At 45.5% G+C, this 23347-nt stretch overlaps 1 protein-coding gene across 2 annotated transcripts in view; it reads right to left on the bottom strand.

Annotated features, from left to right (window-relative positions):
• CASTOR1 (cytosolic arginine sensor for mTORC1 subunit 1) overlaps positions 1 to 23347 on the bottom strand; it is a 407094-nt gene that overhangs the window by 47357 nt on the left and 336390 nt on the right. For both annotated transcript variants that reach the window (XM_069619303.1, XM_069619304.1), the window contains exon 8: positions 22064 to 22158. In XM_069619303.1, the coding sequence (XP_069475404.1) occupies positions 22064 to 22158 (95 nt within the window). The remainder of the gene's footprint in view (positions 1 to 22063; positions 22159 to 23347) is intronic.

Consider the following 23347-nt stretch of genomic DNA (forward strand, 5'->3'; position numbering starts at 1 on the left):
TTTTTCACAAAACCAGTGATTGATAAAAATCTTTATGAAATACCACTGAACTTTCATTATCATCATTATTTTTTGAATATGTAAACAACTTTACTTTGGAGTCTATCAAGCTTTATAGAGTTTACATAACTTACATACCCTGATTGGGTCTTCTAAGAGAGCGGCTGTGTGACCTTGCATCCGACTTAGTCTTTGGCTTCTTGTGTATTTTTGAATTAGGGTGTCTCCTTATTCGTCACAGCCAGCTCCTTTTTATAATTTGACAACAAGGAATCTTCAGAGCAACGAAACTTCTACATAGAAACAATTATTTGAGAAATGTGAATATCGTATAGTGGTGCCCACTCTTTTTGCTTTCTGCTTTTTTTCTTCCCCAATGAAGAACTTTTGACCACCTTTCTAATTTTGGCTTAATTCACAAGTGCCCTTGATTACATTTGTAATGACTGTACAAGGAAAAGATTGCATTTCTAGATCTAGATCATCCAACAATAAACTTGGTACCACTCTATACAAAAGACCCACCGACACTATCATACAGTAGTTTTCACCCACAAAGTCTACGTGACAATCTTCTGTTTGGCCAGTTCTTACGAATTAGACGAAATTGACTATAAATCAAACAGTAAAGAACTTAGCATAAAACTTAAAAACCGCGGCTATCCCCGCCACACTATTAGAAGTTCCATGAAACGGGCTAGAAATATTGACCATGAAACATGCTTGACCAAACAGAACAAAACTCAAGAAGAGTAAATAACTTGGGTCACGTCTTCTTCACCCATTAGCAAGGACCTCAGAAGAGTGAATTTAAAACACTGGAAGATGACACAGACTGATGACTTTAAACCAAACACTCCGAGGTTTGCAGTCAAAAGAATGCCGAACCTTAAAGATAAATTAGTCCACACTTATGTGGTCAAAAAAAATGTACAATCCTCACAAAGTACCCTATGGACTTTGCCACCAGTGTCAGGCCACTTTAAATATGGTGACTGTTCAGTATGTCATCTAACCAGTAACATCAAACAAGTTGACTTAAATGGCAGAACATGGTATCTAAGAACTTTTACCAACTGTTTGACTAAATGGGCGATCTATGGAGTAAGATGTCCCTGTGGGTTATTATACATTGGGAAAACAAAACGACCAATAAAACAACGTATATGCGAACATCGGTCCTGCGTCAGAAATCAAGTGGCTGACAAGCCCTTAGTGGCACATTTCAAAGAAGCCAAACATATGACATATACTGCTTTGTTCTCCAAAAAATAAATAAAAGCACATCCTCGGGAGGAGAGATTTAGTCTTTAAAAAACTAACAGAAATGGATTTTTGATCTAGACACAGAAAAGCTCTGGTTTAAATATTTCAATTGAATGGAACTTGATCATTCATTAGTCATGTGATTCCATCTGGATGACGTTAGATGCACGAAGTGATATAACCACACATTAATAGAGTATGCTCTAAATTTGCTGACAACAGGCGCTCTCTGTTGGCCAACCCTGTAATCTTCTGAGTCAGGGGGGTGGCGCCATTGTTATGGCTCTCCCATTGCGCTGACATAAATAACACAACTTAATTAAATATGGATATTGACACATTGCAACACAGTTGGGGTGAGTACTATATATTGGAACTCATTCTTAGCGATATGAGGCCCATCTATGATAAACCGCAAGGGGTGGGCCAGCGTTAAATATAAATCATACATATTTAGTCCATAACACCAACTGAATGTATGGATAGACATGACACATCTTAAGATGGCGCCCCTGCAGTGGTGAGCGGTATTGCTCAAGGAGGATTACCATTTCGTCTATCTCATGACCTAATATAATAGTAATTAAGAAAGGACTGCACGGTATGTGGCTTATTTTAGTGAAAGACACAGACGCAGTGATGGCTCTGAGAAGCTAGCTCCATATTGAGAGAAAAAGTAAGTGATGATTGTTCTGCGTACAACACAATATACCATCAAGCTTGCGCATTTCTAATGCCCGGCCTTTGTGATTGTATTTCAGTAGCCGGCGCGTCAGCCTTCGTGGCACTAGCTGTAGCCCGGAAAGCGAATATTGATACAGTCTTTTTCGCATGACACCTGCTTCCACAGGTATTTGTGCGTTTTATTTCAATTAAACAATGCAGTGCATAAATGTGTGCTGTGAATGATATGCAACATTATTAAAATGATGTTGGAGTTTGGTTAAAAAATTGAATATCTCTCGAAACAAAGCATAACTGCCCGACTTCTGCCGCCTCTAGAATTGCACACCAAAATAATGTAAAACAACTTGTCACAAAAGGACAAATAAGCCGATTTAAATACCGGTTCCACTGTTAAAAAGGAACACTATGTGGACATAATCTTGGTTGATGGCCACACTGAACGAGAGCACGGTGGTTCAAAAACATTTTTGAAATGTTCAATGTAGACAAACTGGAATTCCAGACATGTACGAATTGACCAAAGGAAATAACTAGCTGGTCATGCGATAAATGCACCCCATGAAATGAGTCTTACTGAGCAGGACAACTTGTGTGAAACCTATTTAAAATGGGTAATGATCCAAAGATGTAATACATTCATTGTACTGGTTGGCCTAATTTAAAAAGGAAAAACATTAATAGGACTTCATGTTGGTTTTTTGCAGGTTGCAATGCTATAAGCTCTGCATATTAAACTAACAGGATACCAATCCTGAGAGACTCCACACACTTTCTACAGAAATCAAAAAGGTTAGTTTAGATGTGATATCCACTCACGCACACTTTATCAGTTGGATTGTTTTCACCAGGTTTGATTATTTGTTTTTAATTGTAGTCTCCATGGCACAAAGTCTTGCGCACAAAGTAAAGTGTGAACTTGCCCCAACATTTGATCTTACTAGCGTTCTGAAGACGGGTTTTGAAGACACACTGACAAACGATAGAATCCATGCTGGTGTCGCTTCCAAGACCTAGAAACACTAATATGCGATGAGGCCTCATGACAAATGATTGACAAAGAGTAATTCCAGTTGTCACTTTGGTTACTAACATCACTAAAGTATTGTTTCGACTATCATTTTGAATACTTTGTGTTTGTCCGTTGAGGTGTATTTTCTTTACACTCTCCTCAAGATGCAATGTATGATAACCTGTTCAGTACATCTGTCAGGCTTGTTTTCTATTAATTTTAAACTTGTTGTGAAATGTATATAAATTAAAATAGGCTTAAATATACCTGGTGTTCAGCTGCATCAATATTTATTTTTAAAAAACTCTATTGATTTTTAATAACATTACAAAAAACAAACAAAACATATAACATTTAACCAACAACATAACTGGCTGTATGGCACTGGACGTAGATGTCCTTTCACGTTTTCGCCTCAGAGTGGGTCGGGGATCAAGTCTTTTGGACTACCTCGTTTATGGCCGTTTTAGAGTATATATTTCACGCCTTCCTGTTCTGGGTGGTATATCGAATGACTGTCCTTTACTGTTCCTCCCCCCCCTCCTGGGTTTTCTTCTTCACTGTCTTCTCTTTGTTCAAATAAATTCTGCATCAGAGAGTTCCATGCCGTTATTCTCTGTCCTGTTTCCCCCACTCCTTTCTGTGCCGCCTTTATCCACACCGCTGTCTCTGTCATTGCCCATTTCTTAAAGTCCGCCCACCATAGATCTATTTTTGGGCCCTCCCTTGAGTTCCACGCCATTGCTATCCACCGTTTAGCTAATATGCATAGTAGGTCTGTCATTTTAGCCAGGTGCAACCTGTGTCTGCCTCCTCTTGGGAAGAGACCCAGCAAGTACAGTTCAGGATTCTCTTATATTCAGAGTCCACTGCTGGCCACTCTGTCTAATTTCGGCCCAAAAGACCCGTATCACTGGGCAGGTCCAGAACATGTGTATCATGTCTGCTTGTTCTACCGGTCAACGGGGGCATGTGCGGGGGCCGCCCGGCATCATTGTGTTCATTCTCTTAGGCGTGAGGTATGCCATATGCGTGACGTATAGTTGTGCTTGTCTGAACCGTGCGTTCCTTGATACCTTCTTTGGATATTTCAGCACCCTGGACCATTCCTCATCACCAAGGGGTCTCCCGAGTTCCTCCTCCCAGTTCTCTCTGGTGCATAGCACTTGCAAATTGTTAGCTTTTAGCATTTGTTCATACAATCTGGAGGTCGTGTGTCCCCCTTCTGATATGTCGTACCATGCATCCAACTCCCCTTCCATGTCCTCTTGGTATGGCCACTCTGGCCACCTCTTCTTGGTTGTTAGTATTATCCTGTTATATAGGATGAATTGACCTTCGTGTATGTCGCAGTCCTCCACCATGTCTTGGAATTCTGCCCACTGCTCGTCTTTCCTCAAATCTCCAATTTGTGCTGCACCCTTAGCTTCCCATTGGGATCTGTATATAGCAAGTGTGTTGGGATCTGTGCCTACTAATCCCGCTAGTGGGATCTGAGCTGAACAAGGATCCTTGATCTTCTGTAGTATCCACACCCCCTCGCCCACAATTCCATTGCGAGCTTCAGCATGTTTGGTAGGGTCTTGAGCAGGGATTTGTCGAGCCATGGGACTTCACGTAGATAGTAGGATTTCAGTGTTGGTTGGAAGAGTGTTGTATCTATTGATTCGTCTTCTCCCAGCCATTTAACCACAAATTGCAGTTGCCCTGCTAAATAGTACCTTTCGAAATCGGGCAGCCTGATGCCCCCCTCCTCGTACTCTCTCTGTAGGGTTGTCATGGCGATTTTACACCTCTCTCCTCCCCACAGGAATCCCCGTGTTATTGTGTTCAGCTTCTTAAAGGCGGCTCTTGGTATGGCGTGCGGAATGTTTGTGAAGTAATATAGCAATCTTGGAAGTACCACCATTTTCAGAATGGCCGCTCTACCCATCATCCCCAGTGGGAGTGTCCCCCAGAAGCCCATGGCCTTTTGTATTTTATCTAGGGCTGCTAGTGTGTTGCATTCGTGTGACTCTACAGTGTTGTGGTGTATTTCGATTCCTAGATACCGGAAGGAGTGCGGCGCCCACACCAGACCCATGTCTGGGAGTTCATCCCGGGGCACTCGTTTTAATTCAGCCAGGGGGAAGAGGACAGATTTCTCTTTATTGATGGCAATCCCTGAGAGTCTAGTGTAGGCTTCCGCCGCCTCTAGGAGGCAGGGTAGGTTGACCTGCGGATTTTCCACAAAGAGGAGGATATCGTCTGCATACAGTGAGACCTGGTGTACCACTCCATCTATATCTATTCCTGTGTCCTCGTATTCTGCCCTGAGAAACACAGCCCATGGCTTCAGGGCCAATATGTATAACATTGGTGATAGAGGGCAGCCCTGCTTGGTTCCCCTGTATATTCTCCATGCTTTCGAGATCTGTCTCCCTGTTTTCACTCTTGCCCTGGGGTCTTTGGCATGGGAGAAGGGTTTCTTAGATGGATTAGATTGCTATACAAAGTGGGCCAAGACACTCAGCAGCCACTTCCAGCTAACTGAATCGAATGGTTTGACGGCGTCTAATGGCACTACCGCACATTCGCCCTGTCTCTGGTTTGTCTGTTCCATAACATAATGTAGTCTGCGGAGGTTCCACGACGTGTTGCGCCCTGGGACATAGCCCGTTTGGTCTGAGTAGATCAGTGTGGGTATCACTAATTTCAGGCGGTTCACTAGGACCGCTGTGAGTATCTTGACGTCTTGGTTGATAAGGAAAATTGGTCAATATGACGCACACTCCCCGGGGGGTTTCCCAGGCTTGAGGATCGGTACAATTGTCGTTTCCGACATGCTGTCTGGCAGTTGTGATTCCTCATATGCTTCCTGGTATGTTTCTAACAACTTCGGGGCGATAGTGCTCTTGTATGTCTTATAAAACTCCCCCGGAAGTCCATCGGGGCCCGGGGATTTACCCGAGGGGAGCTCGGAGATCACAGTCTCTATTTCTTCTACTGTAATAGGAGCATCTAATAGTTGGGCTTGTTCTGCCGTTAGTTTCAGTAATCTTATCTCCGCTAGGGCATCCGGAATGTCTTCCGGTTCCACTTCCGGGTTAGGGGCATAAAGTTTCTCGTAGAAATCCGCGAATAGGGTGTTTATGTTTTCTTGGTTCCTGACCTCTGCCCCCGTTTCGTCTATTAGTACTGCTATGGGGTCTTTTTGTTTTCTTGCTTAGTGAGCCATGCTAGGAGCCTGCTCGGTTTGTCTCCCTCTGCGTGCAGCCTCTTAAGTATTTCCCGTAATTTAGCTTCCCCAGTTTCTCCCAGAGTTCCATACATCTTGTCCTTAGCGCTAGGAGTTCCCTGGGTTCCTCACCCACACTTTCTGCCCTGGTTTCCTCAATTTCTCTTTCTAGTTTGTCCAGTTCTCTCATAATGGCTACTTTCAGCCCTCCTGTTTTCCCAATCGCCGCCCCCCTTATAACTACCTTAAACACTCCCAGAGCGTGGCACTATTTCCCACACTCCCCTCGTTGTGTTCGAAGTAGTCTATCGCCACTTGCAAATGTTCCTCCAGTTCGCTGTCCCCTAGTGCCTCCGCTCGTAGACGCCATGTCGGTATTGGGGTTCTCCTATGGGTATACGCCCATGTTGCTAGTATCGGGGCGTGGTCTGAGAGTGTGCGTGCCTTGATGTCAATGCCTGTAAATTCTATTAGAGATTCGGCACCCGTAAATAGGTAATCTATTTGTGTGAATATTCCATGGGGTGCGCTATAGTGTGTGTACCCCCTCCTGCCTCCGTGTACCTGCCTCCAGACGTCCACCAGTTGCAGTTGTGCAAGGATTTTTTGGAGCTCCCTGGCAGGGGGAGCTGGTTTTCTGTGCTTGTCATCTGATCTGTCGATGAGTGGGTTCAAAGTACAATTAAAGTCTCCTGCCCAGATGAGCGTAGCTTCCCTATATTGGGCCAATTTGGGCGCTATGTTTCTGAAGAATTCCGTTGCATCGTGGTTCGGAGCGTAGGTATTGATCAAGCATACCTCTTTATTTTCCAGCATACCATGCACTAGCACAAGACTTCCCTCAGTGTCACTGTTTTATTAGCTGGAACGGTACTCCTGGCGCAATCCATATTAGCGCTCCCCTTGCATAGTTCGAATACGTGGTGCTATAGACTTGTCCTCCCCATTTCTTCCTCATTTTGGCTTGTTTTTCTGATGTCAAGTGCGTCTCCTGGCAATGCAAAAGCGGTAAGATGCAGGAAAACTCTATCCTCTGGACCAGAGTATTATCGTAAAACGAGAAACTGAAGAGATGTCCAGAGAGCAAAACACTATTATTTACAAAAGTATCAAATTATTTTATTTATCATGATACAAAAATTTAAACAAGTCAATTAATGGCATTCTACTTTGTAGAGCATCAATAAATCACGTAACACAACAGCCTAGATGAACAAATAACTGTGACTAAAATACATCCATCTCAACAAACATTCATAGTGCAGCATCCAAACCATACATCATACATAGTGACATTCAACCAACCAACAATGGCTAAAAAGATAACTAAATAATTAACATTATTTGCCAATTGGGAGTGGGACAAACATTCATCACATCCCATTTGAATATTTTAATGTTTACAAATATATTAGACAAACAGCAATAGAATTCATTAAAAACAATCTATCACAAGGGCAGATCTGTGAGGAGAAGTGTTGTGTAGATCACATCCCTAAAAGAATAAACTCTGAGGTAAAGGCCGTCTGTCTAGCATAATGCGTAGACTGGAGGCTGCTTTGTCTTGGGGGATGTTAGTATAAAGCGCCTCAATATCCAAAGAGACCAAAATTTGTGTGGAGGAATCAAAAGGGCGTGCTTCAACCAGATGTATAACATCCCTAGAGTCCAAAAGAAACGTGGGAGTGGCCATAGCAAGTGGTTTAATAAAGGTGTCTATATATTTAGACAGAGGCTCTAAAATGGAACTGCAGCCAGAAACAATGGGACGACCGGGAGGTTTCAGAGTGTCCTTGTGTACTTTAGGAATAATGTAAAAGAGCGGAATTCTCTCTTCAGACAAATTAATGAACTCGTACTCCTTAGAGGACAAGAATCCTTCATGAAGACCACTTTCACTCAACGTAAGAATCTTTTTTATAGATGTAGAAGGGTCACCAGTGATTTTTTGATAGTGGCCTGGTATGCTGAGAAGTCTGTAGACTTCTTGATCGTACAATTCTGCATCCCAGACCACTATCCCCCCGCCTTTGTCGGCGGCTTTAATCACTATGGTGGGATCCTGAGCTAGAGAGTCAATTGCATGAAATTCTGCAAGTTCTAGATTAGGTCTTAAATTGCTTCTGGGACGTGTCAAGCGTCTCCTGGAGCATTGTTATTTTGACTTTCAGTCTTTTTAACCAGGCGTACGCTCTGAGCCTTTTCACATACGCATTGAGGCCTCGCACATTCCAGGTAGCTATTGTTATCTCATCAGGGTCCATGTGTGTTACGCTTGTTTCGGCTCTGTCGTCCCATAGCCTTCGTTTTGTGCACTGCTCTGCTCATCTTTCTTTCTTTTAGATCTCAGGGTCTTCCTCTCCTCTTCAGGGCCACCCCGCCTTTGCATCCGAGGTAACTTCCCTTGATTTGTTGCTGTATGTCTTCTTGTTCCCCACCCACTCGGGCCATTCTGTGGTCTCTGAAATGGTCTCTCCAATCGATAGTGCCGTGTGCCAGTCGGCCATTCTTACTGCTAACCAATACATAAACCATAACCTTTAAACTAACGCCCAGCCACCCTACCCCTGCTCGGGCTTCGCCGCTTCTCTCGCTCTGTCCACCGAGGTGGGGCTGGCTTGCCGCAGCGTGATGCTTCCAACCTAGCATCCTAACTTGTTGAACTTTCTTCTTCAGGGGGGTGGTTTCTTGTGCCATTCTGCTGGAATGGGGCGAGTCGCTCCTCCGTCTTGTGCATCTGCCTCGGTCATGTTTCTATATGTTGACGTCGTATTCTTTGGGCTAACGCTTCTTTTGTTTTCAGCGAGGCTGGTTCTCGTTGTTATTTCGGTTTCTTCGACTTTGCTGGGGGAAGCCCTGCTGATCCATCCATGTGTGGGCCTCTTCGGTCGAGTCGAAGAAACGTGATTTCCCTTGGTGTATTACTTTAAGTTTAGCTGGGTATAGGAGCATGCATCTTACTCGAGCTGTCCTGAGGCGCTCTTTAGTTGGGCCAAATTTTGCCCTTTGCTTTTGAACCATCGCTGTATAGTCTGGGTAGATTGTAATCTTGGAGGAGCCCTTCTCAATCACTCCCCCCTCTCTTGAGAACGATAATATTTTCTCTCTGTCCTTGGAGTTCATAATCCTGGCAATCATCGCTCTTGGAGGGGCACCGGGTTGCAGTCTTTTGGTCAATGCCCTGTGTGCCCTCTCCACCGTGAAGCCCTGGGATAGTGTTCCGGCACTGATCTCTTGGAGTAGCATAGTCTCAACATATTCTGTGGGGTCTCTACCCTCTTCGCCCTCCGGAAGTCCGAGTATACGGATATTATTCCTGCGTGCCCTTCCTTCCGCATCTTCTGCCCCTTGTTCGAGGATCTTGATCTTCTGTATTACTTCCGACATTTGTGTTTGTGTGACTGCAACGTCCGTGGTGTTTTGTTGCACTTGCTGTTCTGTTGTCGTTACCCTATCCGTCAGATTTCTGGCGTCCTGGCGGAGAAGGCCTACGTCTACCATGACGGTGTCGAGTTTGTTTTCTAAAGACGCCTTAAGGACGCCTATTGCTGTGTCCATTTTGGCCTCGAGGGATATTTGCAGGGCCGCTATGGCTTCTAGGATCGGTCTGTCATTCGTGTCTCCCAGCCATTGTATTGTGCTTGAAGAGGCCATTGCTGCGTCGGGCTGAACAGATTGCATATTCCCGGGTGTTTCGGTGAAGGTTTCTATGCTGGTTTGTTTTGATTTACTTTCCGTTTTCCGGTTCGACATTCTCTTTGGGGTCCAATTGAATGCTGCCTAGTGGTCGATGGATCCAGGTCCGGTCCGCCGTTAGTTGATAGGTGTCCCGGGCTTATTTCCCAGGTCTCCGGCCGTGGGCTTTGCCGTTAGTGTCTCCCAATGCACTTTCTTCCTTCTCCAAGTTAACGCCTCACCTTGTGATCCGCACAGTGCGCGCCTCCTATTTGTAGCGGGTCTCTGGCGCTATGGAGTCCTTATTTATCCGCTGCAGTTGTATTCGTCCCTGCTGCGCTGCGACTCGTGTGACACTTGTTGTGGTTTCAGAGAGGCGGTCGCGGCCGGTGCGCTGCGCTCCCGTGTCGGATCGGGGCTCAGGTGGCCTTTCTCCCCACTGGGCTTCCTCGGCCTCGTCTTCCCGCGATGTCCTTGTCCGCGCTCCTTGTTCCGCCTCCTGGGTCGCCCCGGTTCGGCTCCACCACCTCTCCGGAGGGCCCCCGCTGTTATGGGCGTGGTTTCCCTCCCTGGTCGGTCGTGCAGCACCTGTGGACTTTTCCCTTTTGGGTTGCGGAGCTCCGACGTTCTTTCTCGGCTGCTCAGGTCCTCGCACCCGCCATTTTGTTTTTCACGGGCGGCGCCTTCTTTTGCTTTTTTCTCTGCGATCCTTACTCCGTTTTTCCTCGGGAGAATCAGCGAGTGCTCTGCTACTGTTCCAACATCTGTATCTGTTAGTCTGGGCTCTTTACCAGTCGTTTTGTGCCCGTGTGGTTAGAATCTCTGCAGGATCTCAGCGGAGCTCTACAATCGTGCCTCCTACAGCATGGCCGCCTAGCCACGCCCCAGCTGCATCAATAATTATTAGCAGCCAATGTGTGTTTGTAGCAGTGTATATCGCTATACCGCCTTGAGTTTGTGGTAGTAGGGTAGCTGGTTGTGGAACCTGCTATTTTTCATATTGCCTTCCTCACCCACAACAGCCCCCTTTTCAAAAAAGAGGAAACCCCCCCCTTGCTCAACTCTTTTTATCCTAGAAAACACACAGAGACTCAAGCGTGCGGTTAGACGTGGATAGCCCACTAGCAGCAAAATCCTTAGTGCCTCCTTGTCGCCGCAGTCTAGAAAACCTGTAGCACACATTGAAACTGGTGGGCAACGCCTATCCCCCTGTAGGGTAGCCATATTGGCGGGCGAGGACACTGCTCCGCTGGCTGAGTCGAATTGCGGAATACATGCCTGGCCAGTCTGGACACGGTAAGGCCAAACAAACCACGATGGATGCCTTTGCCAACAGCAAGAAGCAGGAATTGACTCTGCAGGCTGGTCACAAGCCTACAAGTGCACCCAAGGCAAATGAGCCACAGGGCGGTGGCGGCCACCAGGTTTTGTCTGCCATTACGGCCCTGCAGAATTGCCTTGAATCCCAAATAGATGCCGACATCATAGACGCTGGTCTGCTGCGGCAAGATGTCTGTGCCTTAGCGGACAAAACAGCAAAAATCGAGGCACAGGTGGACAACACGACCAACATCCAGGCCATCCAAGTAAACAATAACATATGCTTGAAGCAGGATGCACACATTGACAGAACTCGTATCACCCCTCTACGTGCCCTCCCAAGAAGGCAGACTGCAGGAAACACCCTTTCTTTTGTGACTATATTTAGGGATACAAGTTTGTAGGTATCCAACCACTGTGTGCATGTGGGGCGGCCTTGTGGCTGCTGTGAGTCTGCGCAAGAAGTGGACGTGCCTGAGCATGCTTTGTGTTGCTGGCCAGTTGTATTGGGGTTGAGTTAGGGTGGACGGGAGTTTGAACGTTTGTTTTGCCTTTAGAATTGCCCGACATGCCCTCTGCTATTGTTACTGCCAGTTGCATTAAGTGGGAATACATTTATGGTTGGAAACGCGCCGCAGGTTTCAGTTGGGCCCTTAATTCCTGGGTGACATGGTGAGTGGTATAAGAGTGCTGACCTGGAAGGTCAGACGCCTCAATGGTTTCATAAAAAGGAATAAAGTGTAGACAAACTTGAGCAGATAAAAGGTTGGAGTAGAGATATTGCAAGAGCGACACCTCATGCCTGACAGACGAAACACACTGGCCAAGAACTGGGGTGGGTATACTATTGGCTCCACATACTCCGCTTACTCCAGGGGAGTCTTAATATGGATTGACCCGACAGTCCCTTTGAAAGTCTCGCAAAGTAAAACCGATGAGGAAGACAGAATGGTGCTTGTACATGCTCTAATTGAGGCCCAGGAATTGTGTATAATTAACACATATGCACCCCAACCACAACGCCACTTCCTTTTTTCTCTCCAGGCTGGGCCCATATAAAGGAAGTACCTGGATACGTGGCAGAGATTTTAACTGTGCCTTGGACCACACCCTAGAGCAGTCAGACAAGTAATCAAAGAAGGCCCCGCCTGCAAAGGCATTGAAAACCCTTTGAGTTCCTTCAAGTTGACAGATGTGTGGTGCGCACTACATGGGAAAGCCTGAGGCTACTAATTATTCCGTCCCCCGTGCTGTACATACCCGGCTTGATTGCGTTTGCAGGGATTGACATGGTGGGGGAGTTTGTTGAGGCCTCTTACAGGGCTTGTATGCTCTCTGATCATTCCCCTCTCCAACTCACGTGGGAAAATGCACCTCGGAGACCACCGATTCCGATGTGGAAATTAAGATGCGAGGCGTTACAAGATGAGCCCTTTAGAGAGCATATCAGGGAGGAGATCGGGTTGTATTTTGAGTCCATTACTGGCAGCCAACCGGCCGCCAGCACGCTTTGGGAGGCCTTTAAAATTGTAATCAGAGGTGAGGCTTTGAGTTAAATGGGAGGTATACAGAAAGATATAATGTGCAAGCTGGACAGGGCAGAGAAGTAGCTGGAGATAGCGGAACAGGAACACACTATGGTGAAAGTCACGCCACAAGACTTAGTGCTAAAGCAGAAGTGCATTGCATGAAGGGAGAGACTAGGTAGGTTTAACTATGCCAAATACACTGATATACCGGGCAAGCTGCTAGTTTGGCTCTGCCGGAGTAAGACCAAACAGGAAATCATCTGTTCCATAGAGGATGAACGTAGGATCATCCGGAGGACGCAGGGAAAAATCAATGACACCTTCAGATATTATAGCTCCCTGTATTCTGCCAAGGCCCCCATTCGGAACTCTGAGCTCGTAGAAGCACTGTCCTTGATAAAATTGCCCAGTTTAAGAAAAGACGCTGCTGCTGAACTAGATGCCCAGATTACAGTAGAAGAGGTACAAGCACTGAACGGCCTCTCGAGTGAACTCTATAATTTTCGTATAGACTTGCCCCTGAGATTCTACAGATGTTGCTGCAGTCCTACGAGACTGGAGTGCTTCCTTTGAGCCACAGAGAATCAGTAATCATACCAAAACTAAAACCAAATAAACCCTAGGTTGAGTGCGGCTCCTATAGACCCTGGTCTATGATAAATCTTTACAGCAAAATCCATACTGCACTCCCGGCAAAAAGACTGAAGGGTGTGCTCGGAGGCCCGATACATCGAGATCAGACGAGATACGTCCCAGGAAGGAATACCTCCTGGAACCTGTGGCGCCTACACCAAAAAATAGACTGCACCAATTATAAAAGTTAACACTATGCTGTAGCATCATTAATGCTGTAAAATGGTTTGATTCGTTTAGGTGGGATTGGCTATATACCCCACCCTCCAGCGATTTGGCATTGGTCATATATATTTGAGGAGGGTGAAGCTGGTATACACTGCGCCACATATCAAAGTTGGGAACTGGACAAGGGCTCCAGACAAGGCTGCCCATTGTCCCCAATGCTCTCAATTATTGCAGTGGAACCAATAGCAGCGTTCCTTCAGAAAGTAATAAGCAGGAGCAGGAATAAGGATAGATGGCATTACGCATGCAGTCTCCACGTATGGATGACATGCTGCTGTATGTGCAGATACCGGAGGAGAACCTACAATACAAGCTAGAATGCTTTGCAGAACTTTCGGCATTACCATCAGTCATGAGAAGTCGTGTTTATTTCCTCTGGCAGGGCGTAGGGGTAAAACTGCAGGGCAGCTTCCTACCCTACAATTGAAATGGTCCAGAGACACCTAGATACTCGAGTACGGACGTATTACATTATGTCAAAACGGAACATGAACGTACCATTGGGGCATTGGATAGACTAACAAAGTCAATGGAGTTCTGGGGCAGGTTTCCCTTGTCCGCAATGGGCAGAGCTGCGCTTTTAAAAATTATAGTCCTCCCTCGGTTCTTATACGTTTTCTTAAATGTGCCATTTAATATATGCAGACAGTTCATCTGAAACTTGGACACATTGCTTAGGGGATTCTTGTGGAAGGGAGGTAGACATACGATTTCTCTAGGTACACTTCAAAGGGCTTACGAAGCTGGAAGAATTAAAGTGCCACACTTTGAATTTTATTTTTTGGCTGGACAACTGCTCTTCATGGTGGGCTGGCTAGCAGACGACCTAACATTAGACACTACACACTTACAGCCCATCTTGAAAAGCTATTACATGAAAGAAAGGTGGGTGCGGGATGTTCGTACGAACAATTCCCTCACCTTGGGGTAAGGCTTGTAAAATACTCGGCGAGGCGGACCCATTTTCTCAGCAGATCCCTCTCACTGCCATGATGGCAGACAGGCTGCAGTATGTATCGAATGTTCGCAAAAATGGTGAGGGTTGTGGCATTGTTACTGTAGGACACCTGTTTCAGGAGGGAGGGTTAGCAGAGTTTGTGTTACTTGTTGAACAATTGAACTTACGTAGGGGGCAATTTCTGGTGTATCTCAACATAAAGCGCACACTAGCCGATGGATGGCCTGATCTCCGTGAAGGTATGGTGGGTTATGTCCACGAAGAGGCAATGTATGACATGACAGAAGGCAGCCATGTTGTGTCCAGACTGTATGAATTGCTTCTGTGTGGTTTCAGCTCCCCAGACTTTGTAATACGGGCTAAATGGGAGACTGACCTTGGGAGGCCCTTCTGAGACGCTGAATGGTCCAGAGTACGGTTATATCCTAAAAGAGTTGTTGGGAATGCCCGAGGAAAAACTCTTGTGACTAACAGGGATAACCTGACCGACTGAGGAACTCATTTCAATGGTGCAGAAAGGCAATACTGTCCCAGATGCATGGAGGCAAATGTTGGTTTGGTCCACATGTTTTGGTCGTGCAGGAAATTCCAGTCGTACTGGGCAGAAATCACAAAGGGTATCCATGGGAGGAATAAACCTTGATATCTCGTCTCTGGGGAGGTTTACTGGGAATGTATGCTAAGAAATGATGCAACGCGCACATTGTCGAAATGACAGACCTTACATATGTGCTGGCTAAGAGAAGAATTGCAATGTCTTGGAAATCAGCAGAGTCCCCTCGAATAGATGGTGGTAGGGAGACTTGCAGATATGGTCTATGATGGAAAGTGTAGTCTGGCACCGGGCGGTATGCCAAGGCCTGGAGGAGGTGGGAGAAAATGGCAACTTGTGGAATGCCCTTACACAAAGGATGTTTACGCCACCAGAAACTGCATCAGCTGGGACCGGTCATCTCTGGGGGTACACTACACTGCAAGTTGGAAGAATATTGTGAAATGGCATTCATATTGACAGCGAGGTGGGTCAGGTGGTTAAGACAATGTTGTTAATGGGGAGGGCGGGAGAGGGAACATTAGATAGGTTTATGTACTGGAGACCTTACGGTATGTAACTGTATATGGATAGATGAAGTGATGAAATATTGAATAAATATATATATATTTTTTTTAAACTACTACCTAGGTTTACTTTTGACCAAAAATGAGAATTGGTCAAGACATGTAAAGGCAACTGCCATGAAGGCTGCAGCAAGCTTAGGAGGGCTTCTAAGATTTTACCATATGTATGGCGGTGTATGCTTCACAGATGTTTTGGCGTTTAAGAACAAGCTTTGCACGATGTTGCTACATGGGATTGAGATCTGGGGCGATTCTAATTGCTCCTTCTTGGAGAGGATTCAAAATATAATTTTAAACAAATGAGTAGGTCTTACCTAGAGTACCCCCAAAAGTTTGCCAGAGTCACTGGGAAAATCCAAACTTGGAGGGGATGGAGGAAATTGAGGGATCCCCTGCATCCAATATTATGTTTGGTATCGGGACGGGGAATGCCATACACAGATTAGTCTGACAATAGTGGGAACACTCTCCTCGCTTGACCTTTATGCTGGTCTATGCATCATCACGCTTTTGGTGGCGAAATATGTAGCCGAACTAAGGAGATCGGAGCCAATGGCCACATTGAACTTGCCTCCTTTTAAAGACAGAAGAGTGTGGGACAAGCCTGTGATCGAAAATGCCATTGTAATGCAGGAGCAGTTGAGAACTGGAGTCATTTTTTACTGTTTTGCACATTTTACTCTGATTTGGGCAGGACACTTTTAAACCATTTTATTTAGGGAGTATAATATTAGGTTTGATCGTGATGCACTCTTTAATAATGCACTGTAACAACACCCCTTTTCTGTGCAGTTTATTTGTATTGAGAGCTCTTTTAAGGCAGGACATTGCTCTGAATAGTGTGTCATTTATTTAACTTTAGGTGTTATTACATTTCTGTGTTTTGTGGTTTTAATTGTTAATTGAGCAATCCGAATCTAATAAAGATTGATGATCAAACAATACTGACTTGTATGGCTGTGAGTAACAGTGAAACAGCAAGTCGAACATTAAGCGACAAGTACTTAGGGAGAGTTAAATGAAACTGGCACACCAAACTAACGCCAAGTTCAGAAAATTCCAATGCCACTCCTAGGTAGCTGAAATGCCTATGGATGGGAGAGGCAGCTTATTCCACAGACTGAAACTAGAGCATGAATCAGGGCGGCATATGCTCCCACCACATCATCTGGGGAACAAAGTGACAATAGTAATTCCTCTGAAGACATCAATATTTATGATTACGTTGCATTAGTCCCTAGGGAAACTCCACAGCCCCTCCACTGCTTCACACAGTCCCACTAGAATGGTAAGAAAAGTAACCGGCGCCCAATCTTGGCGCCAGTCATTTATTGTCAATTCACAGATACAAAGCCTGGAAAGCCTGGAATGCCCCTTAGGGAAGTTGTAAACCTATAGACCAGTTCCCAAAAGAAACAAGCACGGGAGCTTCAAGTTTATGAAGTTTATGAAGTGAAACTCTTCTCTTGCTATTCGCCAGCATCATGCTGGTAGATCTACTCACCACACTGCTTTATTGCAGAGACCCGGAGAGGAGCTTATTAAAAGGCCAAGCACGTGCTGCAGACCTGCACAGTCACGTATCTTCAACCAGACTACAGTGCTCCCCTCATCCTTCTCAGTGCAATGCTACATTAACATACATTACAAACGGACGAGCTGTAAGGCAGCACGCCCACTCAGGGTTCAAGTCCTAAAAAAAGAAGTGGGGGGAACTCATTAACAAACGTAATTGGATGCGACATCAACAGAAATTAGCATATCAAGGTGAAAGATGCACAATTTATTGAATTGGCTTTGCATAACCACCCATATTGCACAGGACGATTGGCATTTGCCTTTCATAAAATCAACACACAAAACCAAGAGAGGCTATTTTCTTCGAATAGTGTTTTTGGAAACGTTTAAAGGTGAGCATGTTTTAAACTCCAAGAACCGATACCAATGTGTTCCCTTGAACATGCACCACTGAAATGGGACATCTCCTTTAGTAGTTTATTTTTCATCAGGTTATATATGGCAGTGGTGAATTGTCCACCCTGCAAACGTCAAGACTGTGGTTCGAGCCCCGAGATTGGTGTAAATTCATACATTCAAAAACAATGTTTCTGATTTTTGACTGGGAGGTGGGGGGGGGGGGTTGAGAACGACTGAGTCCACCCTATGAAAAAAGTGGGGGGACTCCGTCCACCTGCGTGTACCTTCCACTTGAGCCCCGATTAATATCAAAAGGAAAATACCTCAAATGAAACTTGCCACAAGAAGAAATAACCAATTTTTTTTTTTTGGTTTAATTACAAACCTTTAAAATCACATGACCAATCACATCCTTAAGGAAAAGGAAGTCTGGGTAATAACCAGACACTACTGAATACTCCAGCCAATCAAGAGCACGAAAACAGGGCTCAGACTTGAGCAGTTAGCGGCATTAACCAAGACACAGATTAAGTTAGAAGTTAAGAATGAGGAGTACATTCTAGAGAGCAGGAGCGTGGGAACAAGAATGCAACCCCAGAGGACTGCCAAATAAGTAATCAGGCCGCAGGAGTGCCTTTTGCAGGTCTGTAGCCCTCATAGAAAAGGCCTGAGAACAGACCAAAGAAACATTCAACAAGCCTGCAGAGGTCTAGGTCTTAGGCACTAGGCTGAACAGTCTAAAGGAAAAGTCTCACGGCAATCCAGAGAAACCAGATTGAAAGAACACGCCATGAGCATGCTGGGTGTGTGTGTGTGTCTCTCCATCTCCCATGGTGGGAGAGGCCAGCTTGAAAGATCCACCAACCTGTAAGGTTTATGTTTCAGAAACTGTGAAGGACCATAGTAAGAGATCCTAAAAGCTTCACTGAGACGTGGCGAAGGAGGGTGACCTGTGGCTAGAGGGTAACAATAACACAGCCTGACAAAGTCCCCATGCAAGGAGGAAGAAATACTTGCTGGTAGCACTGTGGTAGCAGCTAATTGTGCTGACCGTATATTGAGAACCATGGCTGCAGGTTAAGACTATGGGCCTCATTACACGGTAGGCGGAGAACCATGGCGCTATTAGCGCCATGGTTCATGCCGGTAAAATACCGGCACCGCCTTGGTGGCAAGGGGAATTACCGCCCCATTCCAAGGTTGGCGGGGCGGTAATTCCCCCTTCCACCATTGCCCTTCCCCATTCCCATTTTTGCCCCATAGGGCTCTATGGGAATGAGGAAGGCGCCAATTACGGTACCGCAAATTGCGGTACCGTAATTAGCTCCACTGGTCCCTTTGTGGGTTGGTTTTTAACGCCTGCAAAAAGCAGGCGTTAAATTCCCCAACTGCAAAGGGACCTTGTAGTAAGGCGGTAAGGATTTACCGGTAAAATACTGGTACCGGTAAACCCTTACTGCCTACCGTGTAATGAGGCCCTATGTCAAAAACTTAGCCAAAACAAGGGAGCAGAAATACCTGCTGGTCAGAGTTTCTTCAAGGAGCAAACTGGGCACTATAACCTGGATATGGAGTTCAAAAAGAACCAGGCTCTCCAGGAGTATCTTTAAATTATATAACAAACATCTGTAATCAGAGCAAAGATGCCCCACTGGGGTGAACCTGCGCTCTATAAATACACCTGCTATGTTATGTTACATCCTGGAAGTAGAACTGTTGAGACCTTTTTGTTAGGTAACACTGTGGAAGACCACAATTTCCCCAGTTCAGACTCCTAGACCGACTGAGGTCAGTAGAACGCTCGGGGGTTGGGGCGGAGTTGACTTGGACATTCATAACACCCCCAGGGAAAAAGACAGATGCACAATTAGTGCAATGCCCTTCACCCGAGTAGAATGCAGACAGCAGGGGGTAAATGGGGCAGATGGGAAAAAAGTGCCATGGGAGGAGAGAGGAGTGTATGGGCGGGTCGTTATGGGAGATGTTGAGTTAGGGGTCTGCCTTGGAGACTGCAAAGACGGACGAGAGGTGTGCAGGAGGAGCATGGGGGGGGGCAACCCCCGAAAGCATAGAGGAGGGCGGAGAGTGGAAGAGCATCGTTGGAGGGAGCCACTGTCAGTCTTATGTGAGCAATTATTGCTCATCGATGCCTCCTAGACACTTTGTGTTGACCCAGCCCAACACGTCTATATTGTAGTTTGTTGTCTTTAGGCCTTATTAATGACAACCATTCTGATAAAGTTAAAAAAGGTTGACTCGTGCATTTTCAGTTGATCCCCTTGATACTTTAGAACTTTTTAGAAAATTGTAACTCCATTTTTTCCAACAAAGATGTTCTACCACAAGTGAGGAAAGTCAACCACTACAACACAAAGGCAGCAAAAGCAGCTATGTTCCACCAGTTATCAGCAAGGCACCCGACACAAACATTTGTGACAAGGTCAGTACAGTAAAGGTAGAAATCCAGCACCAGCCCTCAAACTGGGGGCAGCGGCATATGAGGGCAGACATTCCTGCTCCATCCTGCATGCTTCTATGCAGACCACCTATTTCTCAACCCTTACCTTAAGCCTCAGATACTTGCAGTGTCTCAAGTATTTATTTTTTAAAGAAACAACCCATCCAGTCCAGGAGTTAAGCATAAGAAAACAAGGAGAGAAATCAGTTCAAGCGCCCCACGTTCCAGCAGGGAAACTGATGCCCGAAAGCCTGCCAGAGAAAGATACACCTGGCGAGAGTCAGCGGCCCAGTAGACGTGCATCGGTGGCTTCACCGGCACACTGCTGAGAACATAGTGTTGCATTGTTAGTGGTTAATTCACTTGTGGTTTACAAATGTTTATTTTGATTCAAGAGCACTTGATGAAGGGAGCTATAGCATATCAAAACATGTTATGTAACGACAAGCTGAACATGCATTCATTTCTGTATGTTTTTACTGAAGGATTAATCCGTACCCAACAGCATGCACTGGTTCAAACTGTTTTGAAATTTGTCATTTCCCGGCTTAATAAAGTCCTCAGGGTAAAAGTACACTGAACGGTCAGCTAAAGAGGGTCTCGTGAGCACAGATGACCAAGACAGTCAAAAAAGGCATGCCTGTGGATGGCCCAATTAATTTCAGAGTCTGTGAACCATGCACAAAGAAAAATAATTTGATGAAGAAGGTTGCCAAGACCATCTAGTCTGTTTATTTTCCATCTATTATTTCCTTCAAAAGCATCTATTGGCTCCAATGTTATCCTTACGTATTTACCATACTGTTATCGGCCTGGATCTGTCCCAGATCGTGTACCCTCCAATTTACTTGTTTGAATTCCCACATCTAATGTGAGTATTGTGATAAATCGGTCTCTGAAATGACTCGAAATACATCTTTATACTTCTGTAGCGTCACCTACAAACTGGCCAGAAACAACAAATGAGCATCGTAAAAGTAGCACTGAGGTGTACAAGTGTAACACATGTCCCTTTTTCCGCTGGCCATACCTATACCTTTGCACTAAACAACAACTCTTGCTATCCCCAAGTTCATAACACATAAAACACTTTGAAGTCATACGATATCACAATCCCAAAAGTTCTCCCTTGTTTGGCGACGTGGAAGATCTCAAAAAGTGTGTGACCTTTCACTTTAACTGCACTGACGTCAAGCAGAGCTTTTGGTCCACTCGTCCATCTTTTCCAAAATGACACTTCTTTCCCCTCTCTAATTTATGTTAACCTCTCATAAGAGGCTAGAGGACGCACAGACAGCCTTACTCCTCCTGCTCCCAAAATGGCATGGTAAAATAAATATTGGAGTGTATGCATGAGTGGGAGCGAGTCAGAGTACGCACAAAAGAGACAGAGCTCGTACGTATGAAAGAGAGAGAGTGCCTACAAGGGATACAGAGCTAGAGTGCAAAGAAAATAGGCAGAGTGCAAAAGCAATAGACAAAAAGCGCATAAAAGAAACTGAGTGCAAGAGCGAAAGAGTGCATACAAGAGAGAGTACAGTCATGAGAGACAGTGCGTACAAGAGGGATGCAGAGAGAAAGAGCCAGAGTGTGTACAAGAGGGAGCCAGAGCAAAAGAGAGTGTGCACCAGAGACCGACAGTAAGAGGCACAGTGCGTGTGAGACTACATGCGAGACACAGTGCGCATGCATGCAAGAGAGTGCATGCAAGAGTGTGTGCAAGAAAGCAAAATTGCGTGCAAAAGAAGGAGAGGAGAAACAAAGGGCGAGAGAGAGGAAGGAAATGGAGCTATCCACAGCCAGAGGTGAAGAACACAATTTGTATGGAGAATGAAAAAGGTTGCTGACATTTTGTAGCATGACCAAGAGTCTGGAAATAAGGGGACATTCCGAGCATTCTGTGGGACCACATTAGGCCACTTCAGTCACACCGTTAAATAAGATGGTCCTGGATACAGACTGCAGTTTCTTCAGGGCAGAGACGGTAATGAAGCAAAGCAACCTGGTAGAAAGACTAAAAATATGGATATAGGCATTACAAGCTCACCAAGGCATGGTCAAAGTTGAAGGTACTGATGTAATAAGCAGATATGTCTGCGTCAGCCAGTGGCTCAGAAATCTGAGCAACAATACCACACTCATCTGTAGAAAAAACAGAAAAAAAGATTACTTGTATGTACATGTTTTGGCCGGAAATAGCATAAGTGGTTCATGTAAAACCCATCAACAGGTAAATGGCACGGCAAATATAAAGACGCACAAGCTACAGCACACACAGGAGGTAAAAACGAATTGATTCAACCAACTGATGTCCGCTGCAGATATGATGGGATGCGATGGCAATCAGCCCAGGTTTTCCCTTTGAAGACCATACAAAAGGTGGCCACTACTGCTGCATCTTGACAAAACGTGCTTGGTGAGAAGCTTTGTAGCTATTAAAGTGCTGGCCGTGATGGGCTACCGGGGTTGGGAGTAAAGAATTGATGTTCCGTTTTTTAGCTGCCCCTGCTGGCTCTGTGGTCAGCTCTGCAGAGAGTAAGGCAGGGTGGGCAAGGAACTATGTGGCTTAAGCAGCGAGTACGTTTTTAGTTCTGTGGATGGCAATACGATCAGCCTTTATGTTGGTAGCAAAGGGCCAGAGGTGAGAGAGGGCTGGCAATGCAGGCTAGGCCATGAGCTGACCTGCAGTGAAGACTATGCAGTGATCTTTGTAGCTCTCAGGGAGGGCTCTTTGTTGATCTATGTGGCTACTAAATGGGATCAGTGAGGACCTATTCGGGTGACAGACGGGGCTCTATGGCAAGCCCCATGACTGGCAATGTGCCTATTATATTAAAACCATTGGACCAGCAGAGACCCTGTGGTGAACCATACGGCTGATAGATGACCTTGTTGTGAGGTCCAAGGCTAGCAGTGCAGGATTTGCAGTGAGCGCCTTTGCTCATAGTGAGAGGTCTACACTGAGTGCAGGCTTAGCTATAAACTCTTTGGCTTCCCGCAGACTTTTCCATGAACTCTTCGGAAGGAAGAGGTGCTCTGCAGTGAGTTCTTGAGGAGTGGGACGGCAGGGGGCGTTCACAACCGAACCTGGGGATAGTGTGACATACAACCTAGGCTATCTTCCAGAAAACAGTGGATTTTGTACTTTTTCACACACAGAAAAAAAGGATGATAAGGCAGATGTAGACATCCGTTATAGAACGCTGCATTTGCACATTAGTAGTAAAAGTAAATGCCAGACGCGATAAGGGCAAGAATGATACAAACTATAGCGCTCTAGGAAAATGTATAAAATAAGATGCACATTTGTGTACAGAAAACTGTAGTTAAA

The sequence above is a fragment of the Ambystoma mexicanum genome, chromosome 10, assembly GCF_040938575.1.
Source record: "Ambystoma mexicanum isolate Mex_15411 chromosome 10, UKY_AmexF1_1, whole genome shotgun sequence".
NCBI lineage: Eukaryota > Metazoa > Chordata > Amphibia > Caudata > Ambystomatidae > Ambystoma > Ambystoma mexicanum.